Genomic DNA, 18627 nt, shown 5'->3' on the forward strand with positions numbered 1-18627 from the left:
TATTAATAGCACCACTGGCTCTTTATTTGATTACCACTCCCAATTTCACATTTGGATTACAGTGTGCAACAATCATGCCAGGTGCTGGGAACACAAAGTAAATATTTGATAGATAATCATGATAGACTATTTTGTAAAGAAAGTGATAAAGCCATATAAAGCATAATCCCAATTTTGTCTAAGTATATTAAAATTGACTGTGTAGAGAAAAACAAAAACCAAAAGGTGAATTTGATTGGCTAGGTAAAAACCACCACAATGTGGCCACTAACAGATGTGAAATTATAGGAAATCATGCTGTTCTTTGTATTTTTGGGTTTTTTCCCCTGAACTTTCTACAATAAGCATGTACTATTTTTCTAATCAGAAAAAATACTTTTTTAAGAGAATAATATAATTGGGGAGGTAGATATAGAAGAAATGTAAGGGCTGAAAGGAAATCTTGGCCATCTTCAAGATTTAACACAAATAGTATGTAGAACCTGAGGGTGTTGTAGGAGGCTAAATACAGAAGAAAATATGCTCTCAAAGATTCGACCTCACTGCTAGGGAAAACAAATCAAGAAATCATTGGTAATGGGTGGAGTAAAGATTGTTCACTGTTCTCTTTCAATGTTTAATGTGCTTATTGTATATAATTCTAAATTTTAGACCTCTTTTTTTTTGAAAAAGGAAACAGATGGAAGGGAGGGGATTAAGTAGTAAAACCAGCACCATGAGGTATTATATAAACCTACAAGAAAGAATGTATCAGCACAAAAACACCCAAATCAGTGGAACAGAAAAATAAACTCAAAATAGACCTTATAAGAGAAAAGAAATTCTAATTCTAGATAGAATTCAGGAAATTAAAAAAAACCCAACAAGTAAAAAAACTGAATGATAAATGAAATTGAATATTAAACTGTACAAAAGAGAAGGGGAGACCTTTCTAAGTATAAAAGTTACAGAATATCTATACACAAAAAACTGAAAGTTTCCATAGTGTAGTGGTTATCACATTTGCCTCACACAAAACTGAAACACTGGGAAAAACCATTTGCTAAATGACTTACAACATATATGAGTTAACATCTTTAACATATAGAGATCATAAAGATTTATTAGTAAAGGACATTGAGATTCCAACAGGTAAATAGGCAATAAACGATAACAAACCATTTGAAAGATAAAGAGAAAGCCTGAGTAGGTAAATATAAGGGAAAAAATGAAGGTAATGCAAGTTGAAGCAAACAATGATGACACATACTTTACCTCTCAAATTAGCAGAGATTTAAAAAATATATAATGTTATTTAATGCTTGGGAGAATTAAGTGAAAACTGTTCCTCCATAAGTTGCTGATGGCAAGGTAAACTTGCATTTTCTTTCGGAGAATCACTTGGCAATAAGCATTAAAAGCTTAAAATCGTTCTCTGTTTCAAGAAGTGTATTTCTTAGAAAGTATGTTAGGGGGCACCTGGGTGGCTCAGCTGGTTAAGCGATTGCCTTCAGCTCAGGTCATGATCCTGGGGGTCTGGCTTGCGGCTCAGCGGGGAGTCTGCTTCTCCTGCTCCTTCTGCCCCTCCCACTCCCCCATTCATGCGGTCTTAAATAAAATCTTTAAAAAAAAATATGTTAAGGAAATGGAGTATGGAAAGAGTCACAGTGACAAAGATGTTCACAGCTATATTATTCATATAAAAGCACTCAAGCTCTATTATTATTTATTTAAGCAGTCTTTATTAGTGCAATGATCTACATGTGACTTCAATGTTATGGTTCCCAGGTTTCTGGTGTTCAAAGCACTTCAAATACTAGAGCTTTGACGGTCCACTCAAAAAGATTTTTAAAAGACTTAAAAATCCCACAAAAATCCAGTACTGGTTTCCTGGTAAGTAGACCTGTCCACTCTGACTTTTATCAAGTTCTTTTGATACCAAGTTCTTGGCTGTTAGCAAACCAAGTTGTTCCTTCCTTGGTTCTGTTTGGTGATACACAGCACTGCATGACCTGCTTTGTTCCACTTTTTGCAGGCACTATCTCATAGACACTGGTGAGTGATAACAGAAAGCAGCATGCAAACTGCCATCGCTTTTATGTAAATTTAAAAAACAAAGAATATACGCATGCTTGTAAATCCATTTTTTCTCCCTGGAAGGATACACAAGAAACAACAGTGATTATTTTTTGGGGGGGGGAAGAGAGTGAGATGAGATGGAGAAGCTAGAATTGTGAGACTTCCGGTTTTTCCTTTTGTATTTTTTTTTTTTTTTTAAGATTTTAAAGTTTACCTATGTGAGAGAAAGAGAAAGAGTGAGAAAGCAAGTATGAGCAGGGGGAGCGGCAGAGGGAGAAGCAAACTCTAGGCTGAGCAGGGAGCCCGATGTGGGACTCAATCCCAGGACCCTGGAACCACCACCTGAGCAGAAGGCAAACGCTTAATTGACTGAGCCACCCAGGTGCCCTTTCCTTTTGTATCTTTTTTGAACCTTTAGAATTTTAATTTTTACTATATCCACACATTACCTTTTATTCTAATAAGTAAATATGTAATTTCTGACTTTAGCAAAAAAGTCCTTTTTGTGTAAGTTAGTACTGGAATTTTAAAAGACAGACTAATCAACTGCTAAATATTATTCATCTTTCTTCTTGGAACCTGCCAACCAGGAGACAGTTTATAGAATGGAAGATAAAGTCAATGTTCAAAATAGCTGAATGAATTTGCTATTTTTAGGTATTTTAAATTTGGCTCCTTAACAATTAAGAATTTGTCTTGCATTTTGATTCTCAAGTTTTTAGAAGAGGTAGTTTATTTTTTTAAGTTTACACAAGAGTTCTGTTTCAGAAAACCGTAAAGTTTGATAACTTTTATAGCACCTGGTGCATTCTTTATTTCTAAGCTGAAGAACATGATCACAGTCAGGACAAAAAAGCTTACCCCCATCTCCATTATGGTGATAGCTCAGTAATAAAGCAGACTTTTGTGGGAGAACTACATTATCCAAGATGTGAGGCAATCTTATGTTTTCATCTCTTCCTACTGTCTTTTAGCTTGCCAAGTTCCTGAATTCATTATTTAGATAATGTATCTTAACTTCCTAATACCCAACATTAACATTTTTCCTCATCATTTATGTTAATTTATTACTGAACAGAACGGCAAAGACTTAAATGTTTTAAAGTTACTTTCCGTTTGTTATTTCCCCTGAAATATTCTTGTATGTACATAAATTTAGGTTCTAAACTATCTGATAACCAAAATAAACTAGCTATTTTGGAAGAACAAGTAAGATTTCAGAAAGGATGGTATTGAAGGAGAAGTATTTTGTGTCAATGACTTCAATGTAGTATACATAAAATTTGAAAGGGGCCACAGATATTTCAATTATTCTTTCAATATGCATGGTTAAGCTCATAAGCTTTCACAGTCTAAATAAATGAATTTTCAGTGTATCACCAAGAGTTATAAATTTCTCCACCTGTTTTGAGGGACAGGATCCATAAACCTAGTAAGAAATCTGATTTAATGTTTAAAAATGTATGAAATACTACCATTAAGAATATGTTCTTTAGATCATCTATTTTTTTTTTAAAGATTTTATTTATTTGAGAGAAAGACAGAGAAAGCAAGCAAGTGGGCAGAAGCAGGGGGAGTGGCAGACAGAGCGAGAAGCAGGCTTCCTGCAAAGCAGAGAGCCTGATTTGGAACTCGACACCAGGACCCCGGGATCATGACCTGAGCCCAAGGCAGCCACACAGGCGCCCCTAGATAATCTACTCTGGCAGAAATAAGAAATGTTGATGATCGTTATTGGTAACAACAAAGGGAAAGTGGTACTGTCACATACTTTTGGGAGTATTAGCTGAGCAGTTTTTTTGGAGGATAATCTGGTATAAGAAATTTTAAATATGCATACATATGCCCTTCAACCCAACAGTTTTACTTCTAGTGATCTACCTTGGAGCAATACTGCCTTATGTAGACCTGTAACTAGAATTATGGAAAGATCTCCAAAAAACAGCGTTAACTGAAAATTTAGAAAGTTGCAAAATAACAAATAAAATAGATCAATTACACAAAATAAGACAAGTTAAAAGTCACATGAACAGAGCAAAAACCTTTTTATATATGAATATGTGCAGATGAGCATTAAAAAGAAAGATTTTTAGAGACATTGAGCAAATTATTAAGAATTAACAGAAAGGCTGAGGCAGAGGATAGGGTGTAGAGAAGAAAAAAAGGAGTATCACTTCTGTATTTTCCAAAAAATTTATGTGAAGATATTAATGTATGACTTGGGTAACTTACAGCTTAAACACAGATACACACATATATATATATACACACACTTAAAAATAAAATAGTAAGATTTTTCCAATAAAAAATGACGAAAAGCAGATTAATGTAAAACTCCAAGGGAAAAAACACTGAAAACCAACCTCGTACTATACTAAAAGAATACTACCCACACCTTTGCCAAATTGTTTATTCCAAGAATCCAAAAATGGCTCAATATTAAGAAATCCAACTACTATAAATCATTACAATTACAAAGAGTTGATTTGTTATTTGTGATGGTTACGTTCTATAAAGTCAGCAGGAACAATTTGCAAACATCAAGCCATTGCTCCTAAGGGAAATATAAGGTTAGGTTCCTGTGAGCCTTTGGTCACAATATTTTCACCAGTCCATCAATACATAACCTTGTTTTGTGGATATTTCTGTTTGAAGTCACACTGTTTAATATATATTATTGATTCATTAACATTGAACTCAACGGCCAACAGTACTGTAACTCATGCTTGAATGAAGCTTATCTAATACATGTACTTTCTCTGCAAGGCATACGCCTTCCTGCTGCACTTAGGAACACTGGGAAGTACAGTGTTGGAAGTACAGTTACATTGGTGCCTAATGTAAACAGCCATATCACCAACAAAAAGTATAAAACTATGAAGAATCTGGCATTAAATAGATTGTAAAAGAACATTTGTTCATGAGAGCTGATACAAGAAGGTAGAGCGTCACTGTTTGACCTCAGTTGGGAACATATGCATTGGGCAAACTCAAGTTTTTGGTCTCTCTGCACATGTCCATGTCTGGCATTTCTGTGAATGACAGTGAAAAGTGCTACAGGTATTGATTTTGGTGTTACAACTACATTTTAGTAAGCAAGACTATTTGCAAATACACAATACATGAATAGAGAGGATCAACTACATTTTAATTTTTTATTATATGGAAAATTTCAAAAAAAACAAAAGCAGAGAGAATAGTATATGAAGCTCTATATAAATACACTCAACACAATTAAATTTCAAGGGAAAAAAACTGATGAATAAAGTCTAGTAAAATTTAACATCTATTTCTGATTAACAGAAAATTTGGACTAGAAGAAAACTTCTTTTAATCTAGTCTTTAAACTCTGGCATTGTTTTCTAATGACATTTTATGCAGAACATCCAAAGTCATGAAATAACTCATCAGGAGTTTAAATCTCTGCTGTTTGAAAAATTCTTCATTGAGGGAATCCCCGTAGTACTGGAGAATCTACTAATCATTGCAAAGAGAAACAAAAAATAAGATAAACATTTGAAAGAAAAGGACAAAAAGATCATTATTTGTAAATGATAACAATATCTACCTATAATCCCCATGTACTTCAATAATTATCAACTCATGGCTACTCTAGTTTCAGCTTTATCCCAATCCTCATATCCCTCGATTCCTGTATTACTGTGAAGCAAATTTTAACCACATTATTTCATCGATACATAATTTGTATGGATACCTAAGAGATAAGATCTTTTTAAAAATAACATTACCACAGTACTATGATCTCAATTTCAAAAGATAAATTTTTTAACATCAAACATCCAGCCAATGTTCAAATTTCTGAGAGTCTCAAGTATCTTTCCTTCCTTCATTTAACTATATATTTAACTTCTGATTCAAACAAGTGACCATTGAGAGATAAAGTTCTTAAGTCCATCCCTTCCTTTTCAATTTATTTGTCTAAGAGATGAGGTCATTTTTGCCTAGTAGTTTCCTATAGTCTAGATTTTGCTGATTGCATCCTCACTGCTACTTAACATATTCCTTTGTCCTGTGTTTTTCCTTTAAGTTGGTTGTTAGATCTAAATGCTGCATGAGATTCAGGTACAATTTTTTGGGCAAGACTAGTGCATTGGTGCTGAGTTCTTTCATGAATAGATATAAAATATTTCCGGTTGTCCAATGTGTTATTAGCAGTCACTGGTGATGAATGCCTGGGTAATTTACTAGGGGCAAAATGATGAAGTTCTAACATGTTTTTTTCCCATTTTATTAGCTGGAATACTACTCCAGCAACTTCCTCCTAACTACCATTTGGTTAGCCAGTGATATACAATTCATACAGAAATTGTATGAATTTCTTTTTATTTACCAGTTTTCAAAATAATAAGCTTGTTTCACTGGTGACCAACCAGGTTTTCTGCCTGTCTTAGCATCATTATAAAATTTATGGATTTAAAAATAGCTGATGAGGTTCAATTCACTGCAGTTATCCTTATTGATTCTCAAATTGGTCCATCTAGGGGATGCAAGCAAACAGAAATATTCTTGGTTCAGGTGTAAATGTAGCATGCATGGTATCTTTTCATTTGCTAAATCACTATATTTAAGAAACATACAAAGGCTTCCAGTCTAATGGGAAAAAGAAAACAAAATGAAGGCTTAAAATACAATATGATTATCTTTTGGTAGAATAAATGGCCTAAACTTTCAGAAACATAAATCAACATTTTTGAAAAAAAAAACAAAAAAATCAAAAAAACCACCAGTTTTCTCAAAGTCCAACAGTACTCAGCTATTTGGGGGGAGTACATTGGAAGAGCAGACAAACTTTTAGTTGTAGTAATCCTGAAAGTAAGATATATGCATATGTACATGAGATACATGTATAAAATAATGGATATTAATTCTATAATAAACATTTCAAAACAAGAAATGTAACATAGAATGAATTAGATAGCATAGAAGTAATAAGCTCTGCTTGGGAGACTAAGTCTCTTAGAAAACTACCACATTCTGTTCATATTCTACCAACTACTATGAGTTCTTGGGTGAGTAGCTTTATTATTTGACACATCAGTATATTCATTTACAAAGTGGAATAACAAAGCCTGTTCTACCTACTTCACAAATTTGTAGGAATGATCAAATGTGAAAAAGTGTGTGAAAAAGCATAAACATTATAAACTAATGTTAAGTGTCAATATTTTTAGACAATTTTGAACACTAGGCTAGGGCAATTTTATGTAAGGAACAGGCCTATCTAAACAACCCTAATCTTTCTTCTTTGTTGTTAAGGCTAAATTCTTAGTAGTGACAGAACTTTCTAGTGACAAAAATATTTTGTATTTGTGCTGTATTTGGGAGCCATTAGCCATTGTGGCTATTAAGATTCAAATTACAGCTAGTGACTTGAACTTAAATTTAAATTTAAATAGTTATATGTAGCCAGTGGTCACTGTATTGGACAGCCTAAACTTAGCCTTATTTCTTTGTTGCCTATCTTGCTATCTAAATATTACAAACATAAGAATGTTAACATATGAAAAGCTTCTCAAACATATTCTTCACTTAAAAAATTTTAAACTTTTGGGGTACTTAGGTGGTTCGGTTGGTTAAGTGTCCTATATTTTATTTCAGCTTTAGTCTTCATCTCTGGGTTGAGAGAAAAGCCTGTGTTGGGCTCCGCACTCAGTGCGGAGCCTGCTCGGGATTCTCTCTCTCTCCCCCTCTCACCCAACTCCCACCCAAAAAACCACAAAAAACAAAACTTTAAACTTTTGAGTGATGCTAGAAAAGTACCTTCAAGTCTTAGATTTAATCTGAGTCTTTAAGGTCAACTTATTTTTAAGGATGTCATTTATTAATCTTTTTTTTTAAAGTAGGGTCTACGCCCACAGGTGAGCCCAACACGGGGCTTGAACTCACAATCTGGAGATCAAGACTAAGGCTGAGATTAAGAGTCAGTGTTTAACCAACTGAGGCATCAAGACATCCCAAGGATGTCTTGTAAGAACCTACACATGGATTAATGCTTCGCAGTGATTTAAAAAAAGAAAACAGATGTTTATGTTTTATTTTTAAAGATTTCTTTTGGTCTATGAGGAATTTGCAAAACAAAAAATTCAGAGTCCTTACCAAAAGGACTTGAAATCAATCTTACCTTTAGCTCTACTTGTATGAACCCTTGCACGCACCCAAACAACTTCATCAGCTTTGTGTACTGTCAAGTCACTAACCCGAACCAAAACTCGATCTGCAGCAAATAAATAAAACAATTTTGCATTCAGAATTTACAAAGTTGTAACTATTTTGGTTTAGCAGCTAGCATAAGTACTTGGTATTATCTTTTTTTTTTTTCTTAAGATTTTATTTATTTATTTGAGAGAGAGAGACCACAAGCAGGCAGAGAGGCAGACAGAGATAGAGGAGGAAGCAGGCTCCCTGCTGAGCAGAGAGCCCAACGTGGGCCTCGATCCCAGGACTCTGAGATCATGACCTGACCTGAGCCGAAGGCAGCGGCCCAACCCACTGAGCCACCCAGGCGCCCAGTACTTGGTATTATCTTAAGTAATTTTCAATCTCCGACAACACCTTCACTTTCTTTTCTTTTCTTTTCTTTTTTTATATTTTATTTATTTATTTGACAGAGATCACAAGTAGGCAGAGAAGCAGGCAGAGAGAGAGGACGAAGCAGGCTCCCTGCGGGGCAGAGAGCCCGATGTGGGCTTGATCCCAGGACCCTGAGATCATGACCTGAGCTGAAGGCAGAGGCTTAACCCACTGAGCCATCCAGGTGCCCAACACCTTTTCTATCATTCTCCATATGTAATTTGCTTCAAGCTTTATGAATTGTACTATGTATGTCTCTAAAATCTATCCAATTATTTCATCTTCATTGCTACCATCTCAAACCAAAGTACCGTTTGGTTTACCTAAAACACAGTAACAACCTTATAATTGGCATTCCCTGACCCCCTAACTCAGGCTACACTGGAGTCAAAGAGATAGTTTCAAAATACAATCTCTTGAATACTTCAATGACTTATAGGGCCAAATACAGACTGTCTTCACCTGCCTTTGCCTAAATGGACATGTTATTTTCCCTTGTCTGCCATAGTATGTAAGTCAATCATACACGGGAGGATTTTCTGCCAGGCCTGGATAGTCATGGTACCAGGACATAGAGAATGATCCAGGGAAGGCACGTTTCTCAAAATGAACTAATCAAAGTCCTTCTGTGGGACTTAGTATAGAGACATGGGAATGAAGCTCTCTTCCCTGGGGTTTCTGAGCTGAGCTGGTATAGGCCTGGGCTGCAGCCACTATCTTTCCCAGTACCAGAGATGGCAGGACAAGAGAATAAGCCAACAACCTCAAGGAGACAGAGCCAAAAAGTGAAGAGGAAGTGTAGATGCTGCTTGAGCCTCTAGATTCAATTATGCTGCATGCTATCTCTTACTTTGTTTCCTATAATTATGTGAGCCAATAAATTCTCTTTTTTGCTGTGAGCCCCCAATGCTAATAACAAAATACTGTATTTATCCAGAAATCCCAGGAACAGGAAAACTGACAAAATTTACAGAAACTGAAAAACTGTGACAAAATAACTACTATGTCCAGATAGTGATATAAGGCAATTGTGATCCAGAAATCATTTAATTTTAAATAGGCAATAATGAATATCAAATAAATATTTAAGTATTAATTAAAAACAGTAACAGACATGACATCAAAACATCAAGAGTAATAAAAGATACCTATTCTCAAGAGTTACATTGCCTAATTATAACCAAATTTGTCAATATATCATGCAGCAAAACCTAATTACTATATTACGAAAAATACCTTTGGGAAGACATTATAATGAAATCAAATTATAAATCTAGTTTATGCACTTTGCTAAATGTATTTATAGCTTCTCTCTAGAAGCAAAGATGCAGCTTAGAGAGTATTTGATTTATAGAACACCATGGTTCTCATTGCCAGAAACAAAGAGAAAGAACGAGGAATTTCTAAGCCATGAGGTATCATGGGAAAATTTCTGCAGAACACTGCCAATAGACTTTATAAATTAAGCCAACTTCCAAATCTATTGTGTAAACTCAGTCAAAAGAAAGTGTGAAAGAGAAAAGACAGACAAAGCAGCATAAAATTTTAAAACACAAATCTGAAGATGTCAAGACTGAAAAAAACAAATGACTTACTAATCAGTCAAAACTCAAAAACCAAAAGAAACAAGAGTAACATAAATCTAAAAAAATGAGTTTATAAATAAGTGGCATAATTAGAGTAATTTTTAAAGTACTTTTTAAAAAAAGATTTTATTTATTTATTTGAGAGAGAATGAGAGAGATCACAGAGGGAGAGGAAGAAGGAGAAGCAGACTCCCCACTGAGCAGAGAGCCTGATGAGGTATGGGGTATGGGGCTCGGGGCTCCCTCAGATCCCTCCGGATCTCAGGACCCGGAGATCACGACTTGAGCCCAGGACAGATGCTTAAATGACTGAGCCACCCAGATGCCCCTTAATACTACTTTTGAAAACGAAGAGTACCATTCCTTCTTTTCTGTAGCATTCCAACTAATTAGCACAGCGGTTCTCAACATTCAGCATATCCACAAATACTTAAGATACATGTTACACTCTCACCAGTATGACTGGCTGAGACAATGATCAGAGGCAACAGGATTTCAGTTTGAAAATCTGCCGCCTCTTCCACACTTTTAAGTTACTAGCGTTAGAACAAAGGGATTTGGAGAAATGGAAGCACATGCAAAGGAAACTGCATGTTGACCAAGTATTAGGATTTTAGCAGAGATAAACCAAAGGCAGAATTTTCCTGTTATAGTACTGTAACCAGGAGACACACACAGTTTATTACCACCCCTCCCCTGCTCTGGCCCACCCCATGAGAAGAAATTTTAAGTGGAAGACAGTAGTGTGGCTTTGCCAGCCAAATGGGAGTTGTACCACAATAGGTGATTGGGGTTCATGTAAAAGACTGAAGCTCCAGTGAGCTTCTTGGTTATAGTCCAAGGAAGTCCAATTCGGGAAGATGTTGACGCTGAAAAAAGTCTCTAATCACCCCTCCTGCTTGTCCTGGCAGGGGAATGTCATCTTCTATACTGTTTGTATTCCACTTTATACTAAATTATTTTACTCCACCATCTTTGCTTTTGGAAACTGTTTATTCTTAGCAAACCATGTCTTATATTGTACATTTTCCCAAGAAAGTTGAGAAGTAAAAGTTATTTTCTGGCAGTGGAATAAATCGAATCCCAAATTACAATTGAACTGACCTGGAGGCTTACTTCCGAAATATAAAATTCATAAGCAGGCTTCTAAATCAGAAGTACATAAAGAGAGAAAGAGAGAAAGAGAGAGAGAGAGAGAGAGAGAAGAGAAAAGGAGAAAGAAGTACTTAGTACTTCCAATGGGCCAGAACTTAAAGGTTTGCAGTTGTACCAAAGTTTGAATGATTTGGGGTGTCTACCAAAAGAAAAGTGATTGTTAAATAGTTGAGGGTAAGATAAGTCTGCTGAAATTCCACACAAAATATATAAAAATACAAACAAAAGGAGGAACTAAATAGAAACAGAAAACCTACAGGTCTGAGAGAAACAGCATGTGACAAGTCAATTTCAAGGAAATATAATAAAGTGAAGGGGAAAAAGGAAAGGAGGTCGCTCTGTAAAATATGCAAAAAGGCTGCATATAATGAAAGAGTTAATATTAACCATTCTTCTTTATCTCCTAGGCTAGAGCTAAATTTTAGTTAAATTTTGTACCTTACCCTTTTAATACAATCTACCACTTAAAGTAAACTTTTACTGTATTTTTCTTCCCTTTCTAGAGTAGTAACCCTAGACTGAAAATGATTATGCAGGTTATCATTTAACCTTTTCAGAGTTATGCCAAACTTACTTAACTTCATGAAGAGCTTTCCTGGAATTAGGAGCGGGGGCGGGGAAAGAGGCTTAATTATCAAATAGCTACTGACCTGGTTTTTCTTGTGATTGTATCATTGAAGATATTCCATATCTTTCTTTAGCATAATCCTACAAAAAATGGTTTTGGATTATGACTTTTTATTTAGACACGAATAGCACAGTATACACATACATACAAATAACAGAATATAAATATGAATTCATTTTAACCTTCAGGACTGTTTTATTAATTTAGGGAATTAGTAGTTTTAAAGTGTGGAAATCTGCCGTATCATTTACCCATATGCAGAAAAAGTTTCTTTTAATTTGTTTTGAAGATCACGAGTCCTGGATGGATATATCATACACAACAGCACTCAAAGATAAAATTTTCACACATAAACAATACATCTTAACTACCTTCTTCAAAAAGAACATTAAATGACTTCAAAGAAGGGATATAAATTTCCTCTGTGAAGGGAGTAGGATGAAGTAACAGTTTTATTAACTTCCTACAGGAAGAGATGTTCAAAGAGAACCAACATTTTTGGGTAAGCTTTCTGAGCACCAGATGTCCTCAGTTTTTTGAAATTGAGATGTTGAATATAAACCACTACAACTTTGTAAAATGGCAAAAATATTCACCAGCTTCCTGTTTCTAAAACTACCTTCAGCATACAGGGTTGCAAGGGGTTAAAAATGGACACTATCTAATTTCTTATTACATTTTAAAGAGCAGGAACAGGGTATCTATGGTACAGACTATAAAGTATAGTTTATATACTTTACAAACTATAAAGTATATAGTTTATAGACTATACTATACTTACAGAAGAGATAAGTGGCCTTTTATTTTAATCTCACTACACTTTTAAAATGTTATCTTAAGATCCTTCTAGCAAGAAAATGACATAATTCCACCACGATCTCTACCTTATTATCTAGACCTATGCTATCTGCAAGGGAGCATAGTTTATATAATTAGATCAAGAATAAGCAAAAATAATTTCCTTAGCTTTTATAAGGTATTTTAAGACATACAGGAAGCAATTAGTTTCTGTCACTCTATAGCTATCTGCTGGATTATTCTCCTTTAGATCTGGCAGACACTGGAGTTTGTGTTTATATCAAAACAAACCAAACATGTTAAGGTGAGTACTGAACAATTTTTTTTTCAAATTAAAAAAAAAATACACTAAAGACAAAAATAACCCAGCCCTAATAGACAGTCACAGCATAAGTAGATGTTACAGAGTGTGAATACAGAGATCACTTATCAGTACTGTTCATATTTCAGCTTTTGTTCCATCTGATATTATTCAGATGACCCATTCCTTATGTAGCTTATCACAAATTCACAGCTCCTCAACAGAAAAATTAGGAGCTGGGCAGGGATTAGGACCTGGTTATCCTACAGCACACTCAGCTGTAGGACGACTTTTAAACTTTCATTTCTGAAAAGCACTGTAGGACCACTGGGTATTGTGAATTACCCACATGATCTTGAATCACTTTATCTCAAATACTTGTTTTGCAAACTTCCCTGCCTACCTCACCGGGTCCCTAGAAGGGACAAAGTAAATAAAAATGGCAAGCGCTCTAGAAAGCTGCCACATAGCAAATGGTCGTTAAACATACTGGCAGATCGTTTTACTGGCATTACTTGCAAAAAACATTAGGAACACGAGAGCTGAGGAAAAAATCGATTATTAGTGGACACTAAAATTTTACGGGGCGAGGAGTAGGGGCGGATTACGTGAAGGACGTGCCTAACCCACTGTGATCCGGACGCTCCTACTTCCGGGACAGTGGGAGCTCCAAGTCCACCCCACCCCGGACACGCTTCTGTTCCGCTAGGCCTCCCAAGCGCCCCTGTGAGAAATCAGATCCGGTGTGGGTCTGGCCACGCTGCTTGCGCAAAGGCCCAGTGAGGGCTCCGGGCATCCCCGGCCCTAGGCCTGGGGCCTGCCAGCCAAGTGCCAATAGGGAGTCGGAGGCAGGGCCCTGCTCACCCTACCCCCTCCCTCAGACGACGCGGCCCTGGGGGTCTGTTCTCCTAGGCCCGGGAAAGGAGGACACCCACTTCCGCCGCGTCCATGATCTCCCGCGGCTTCTCCTGACTCTTGCGGCTTGCGCTGGCGCTGGGCATCGGGACAATGGGACGGGGCAGCGGTCACCACCCTTCCTCGCAGGCTTCCGTAGGGCAGGCAAAGGGGCTTCTCTGTGCCACACAGTCTCCGCCTTCCCGGCCCTTCAGCCAGCACGCGTTCTCGGACTCCCGGTGGAAGGTCGGCTCCGGAAAGATCGCGAGAACTGAGATTCCTGAGCGCCGTAAGGCGAGCTGCCGGGCGCCGCCGTCCCTTCTGGCCCCGCCCCTACCAGAGTTGAGTGTTTCAGGGAATCCCTGGGAATTCGTTGGAGTGGCGCAGCACTGGTTCTGAGGAGTTGGGTACCTGAATTCCATTAAGCGTGACCCGGACCTCTGGCGTTTTTCACTCTTATTCTCGTTGCGACTTTTGCTCGGTTCTCTTCAGACTTATATACCCCTACTGGCTTTAAGTGCAGACTGTTCACTAAAACTTTCACTCAAGCCAAGGCTTCGACTTTCCTCCCTCAGACTTTCCCTGCCTTCACACGCCCCAGCGGCATTGCAGCTGCCTGCGGGTGCAGGAGACCTCTTCCTCAAACCGCTCCCTGTGTATTGAGGTCACAGGAGTGCTGGGTCAAAAGCAGTTGGCTTGCTAAGGTAGGATTGGGTACCACTACCCAAGGGATAGGTGAGCTGTAAACACAATGGTGGAAACCCCTCACAATTACGCTGATTACCTGGACCCGTTGCATCGTTTCAGGATGTGCGTAGTGTTGATTGTTCAAGGGACACATCTCCTTGTTAGGCTTTAAAAAACATTGTGATCCATGAGCCTTTTATCGCAATTGAAAGTAATTTGGTGACTAGATTACTCTCTCCTGCTAGACTAATTGTACTCTGTCAAGTTCTAACTATCTTAGTCATGTCTTAGCCTGGCACGAAGTGGCACAGTTGATACTCGTTAAAGAGTGCAGAGAGACCCCAGTGCAAATAAAAGGGCTCTGGAGGCTTCCTCATAGAGGTCCTGGGATACAGTCGCGAGAAGACGGACATCCCTGCCCTTCTGTAGCTTGCCGTCTTTCTGATTGTAGCTGAGAAGAAGAGAGATGCTATGAAAGTTTCTTTGAGGGCATTCACCTCAGGGTTTCCTGAAGAAGTGATTCTATAGCTAAAATCTAAAGTAGGTGTAGGGGCAATCAGGTGAAAAGGGACCGAAAAAATAGAATATTCAAGATGAGAGGGTACAGCGAGAAAGATCATGGTCAGGTTGAGGTAGTACGCATAAGATGTTTTTGAGACATCCCAAGGGAGATGTCCAGGTAATCACTGGCCTTGTAAGGTCTGGAGCATAGAATAAAGGTCTGGACTATGGATAAAGATGGGTAAGACAGGATAGCTATGTGGTTATTGAAGTCCTGGACCAAAAAGAGAATATTAACATTGATCGTCAGCTGCTGTATAGACCTCAAGTAAGATGATGACTGAAAAATATTTGTTAGATTTAGCAACATAGAGGCTATTGGTATTCTTAATAAACACTGTTTATGGTAAAGTGATGGGGTAAGAATTGGCTGAGAAGTGAGTGACAGTGAAGAAATCAAAGTACTGTGAAAATGATTCTAAAAATCTTTATATGGTGCCTACTATGTGCCAAGCATTGTCAGTATTTTAGGTATACTAACTCACTTAATTCTTAAATTTTTAAAAATTCAAAATACAGATGAAACAATATTAAGTGTACGATATAGTGATTCAACTTTTATTTATGTTATGAAATGCTTACCACATTAAGTGCAGTTACCATCTGTATTCCCTATGCTGTACTTAATATCCCCATGATTATTTTAAATTTTTTAAAAGATTTTATTTATTTGAGAGAGAGCAAGGGTGAAAGAGATCAGAGAAAGGGGGAGAAGCAGACCCCCCACTGAGCAGATAGCCCAACTAGGGGCTAGATCCCATGATCCTGGTATCATGACCTGAGCTGAAGGTAGACACTTAACCCACTAAGCCACCCAGGTGCACCCCCCCACCCCATGCCACTTATTTTATAAGTGGAAATTTGTACCTCTTAATCCCCTTTACCTGTTTTGCCCATCCTTTACCCTCTCTCCTCTGGCAAGCACCACTTTGTTCTGTGTATTTATGACTCTATATTTTGTTCTTTTTTAGATTCTATATATATAAGTAAAATCATGTAACATTTGTCTTCCTCTGTCTGACTTATTTCACTCAGCATAATGCCCTTTAGGTCTACCCATGTTGCCCTAGTTGGCAAAATTTCATTCTTTTTATGGCTGAGAAATATTCCATTGTTTATATACCACACTGTCTTTATCCACTTATCTATCAGTGGACACTTAGGTTGCTTCCATGTCTTGGCTATTGTAAATAATGCTACAGTGAATACAAATGTGCATGTATCTTTTTAAATTAGGGTTTTCAGGGGCGCCTGTGTGGCTCAGTGGTTAAAGCCTCTGCCTTCAGCTCAGGTCGTGATCTCAGGGTCCTGGTATTGAGCCCTGCATCGGGCTCTCTGCTCAGTGGGGGGCCTGCTTCCCCTTCTCTCTGCCTGCTTCTCTGCCCACTTGTGATCTCTGCCTGCCAAATAAGTAAGCAAATAAATCTTAAAAAAAAAAATTAGGGTTTTCATTTTCTTTGGGTCAATACCCAGAGGTGGAATTACTGAATCATATGGTAGTTCTATTTTTTTATTTTTTGAGGAATCTCTGTACTGTTTTCCATAAGTTGCACCCATTTACATTACCATCCACAATGCCCAAGGGCTCCTTTTTTCCCACATCCTTGCTAACACTTGTTATTTCTTGTCTTTTTGATACTAGCCATTCTGACAGGTATGAGATGATATCTTACTATGGTTTTGATTTGCATTTTCCTGATGATTAGTGATATTGAGCATCTTTTCATGTATCTGTTGGCCATTTGTATGTCTTTGGAAAAATATCTGTTCAGGTCTTCTGCCCCTTTTAATTAGATTTTTAGGGGATGTTGGGTTGTATAAATTCTTTATATATTTTGAATTGTAGCCTCTTATCAGATACATCATTTGCAGATATCTTCTTCTATTCAGTAGGCTGCATTTTTGTTTTGTTGATGGTTTCCTTTGCTGTGTATGGTCCACATACACAGGGGAGAAGGGTATAGTCCTGGAAGTTTATTTTAACTTTGGTTTCCCTTGTCTGAGGAAAATTCTCTGGAAAAATGTTGGTAAGGCTGATGTTAAAGAGATGACTGCCTATGTTTTCTTCTAGGATTTTTATAGTTTCAGGTCCCACGTTTAGGTCTTTAATTTATTTTGAGTTTATTTTTGCCTGTGGTGGAAAAAAGCTGTCCATTTTAATTCTTTTTCAAGTAGCTGTCCTGTTTGCCTAGCACCATTTATTGAAGAGGCTGTCTTTTTCCTATTGCGTATTATTGTCTCCTTTGTTGTAGGTTATTTGGCCATATAAGCTTGAGTTTATTCCTGGGATCTCTTTTCTGTTCCATTGATATAGGTGTCTGTTTTTGTGCCAGTGCCATACTCTTTGATTGCTATAGTTTTGTACTGTAGTTTGAAATCTAGGAATGTGATACTTCCAGCTTTGTTTTTCTCAAGATTGCTTTGGCTATTTGGCATATTTTTTGGTACTATACAAATTTTAGGATTATTCATTCATTCTATGAAAAGTGTTGCTGGTATATTGATAGGGTTTGCACTGAATCTGTAGATTGTTTTGGGTAGTATAGATATTTTAGCAGTCTCAATTCTTCTAATCTGTGAGCATCTTTCCATTTATTTATGTTATCATCCATTTCTTTTATCAATGTCCTATAGTTTTCAGAGTACAGTTCTTTCACCTCCTTGGTTAAATTTATTCCTAGGTATTTTGTTCTTTTTGCTGTAATTATAGTGGGATTGTTTTCTTTATTTCTTTTTCTGCTAGTTTGTTATTTGTGTCTATAAGTGCAACATACTTCTGTATATTAATTTTGTATCTTGCAACTTTACTGATTCCCTTTATCAGTTTTGATAGTATCATGTCATCTGCAAATAGTGAAAATTTTACTTTCTTCTTACCAGTTTGGATGGCTTTCCTTTCTTTTTGTTGTGTGGTTGCTGTGGGTAAGACTTCCAGTTGAATAAAAGTGGTGGCAGTGGACATCCTTGTCTTGTTTCCGATCTTAGAGGAAAAGTGTTTAGCTTTGCACCATTGAGTATGATGTTACTTGTGGGTTCATCATAAATACCTTTATTAGGTTGAGGTATAGTCCCTCTATACCCACTTTGCTGAAAGGTTTTTTTTTTTTTTTTTTTATCATGAATGGATGCTGAATTTTGTCAAATGCATTTTTCTGTATCTATTGAGATGATCATATTATTTTTTTTAAAAAATCTTTTTTTAAAGAATTTATTTATTTGTCAGAGAGAGGGCACAAGCAGGCAGTGTGGCAGGCAGAGGCAGAGAGAGAAGCAGGCTCCCCACTGAGCAAGGAGCCCCAAGTGGGACTTGATCCCAGGATCTTAGGATCATGACCTGAGCTGAAGGCAGCGGCTTAACTGACTGAGCC

At 37.1% G+C, this 18627-nt stretch overlaps 1 protein-coding gene across 1 annotated transcript in view; it reads right to left on the reverse strand.

The window, feature by feature from the left end:
* DARS1 (aspartyl-tRNA synthetase 1) overlaps window positions 1-14190 on the reverse strand; it is a 63096-nt gene extending 48906 nt beyond the window's left edge. The window contains exons 1-3 of the mRNA XM_004774251.3: window positions 14053-14190; window positions 12041-12098; window positions 8201-8293 (exon numbers count right to left, since the gene is read on the reverse strand). Of these exons, the coding sequence (XP_004774308.1) occupies window positions 8201-8293; window positions 12041-12098; window positions 14053-14118 (217 nt within the window). The 5' untranslated portion in view covers window positions 14119-14190. The remainder of the gene's footprint in view (window positions 1-8200; window positions 8294-12040; window positions 12099-14052) is intronic.
* Window positions 14191-18627: the final 4437 nt, after the last annotated feature.

The sequence above is a fragment of the Mustela putorius genome, unplaced genomic scaffold (genome assembly GCF_011764305.1).
Source record: "Mustela putorius furo isolate JIRA1106 unplaced genomic scaffold, ASM1176430v1.1 tig00003867_pilon_pilon_pilon, whole genome shotgun sequence".
Classification (NCBI taxonomy): Eukaryota; Metazoa; Chordata; class Mammalia; order Carnivora; family Mustelidae; genus Mustela; species Mustela putorius.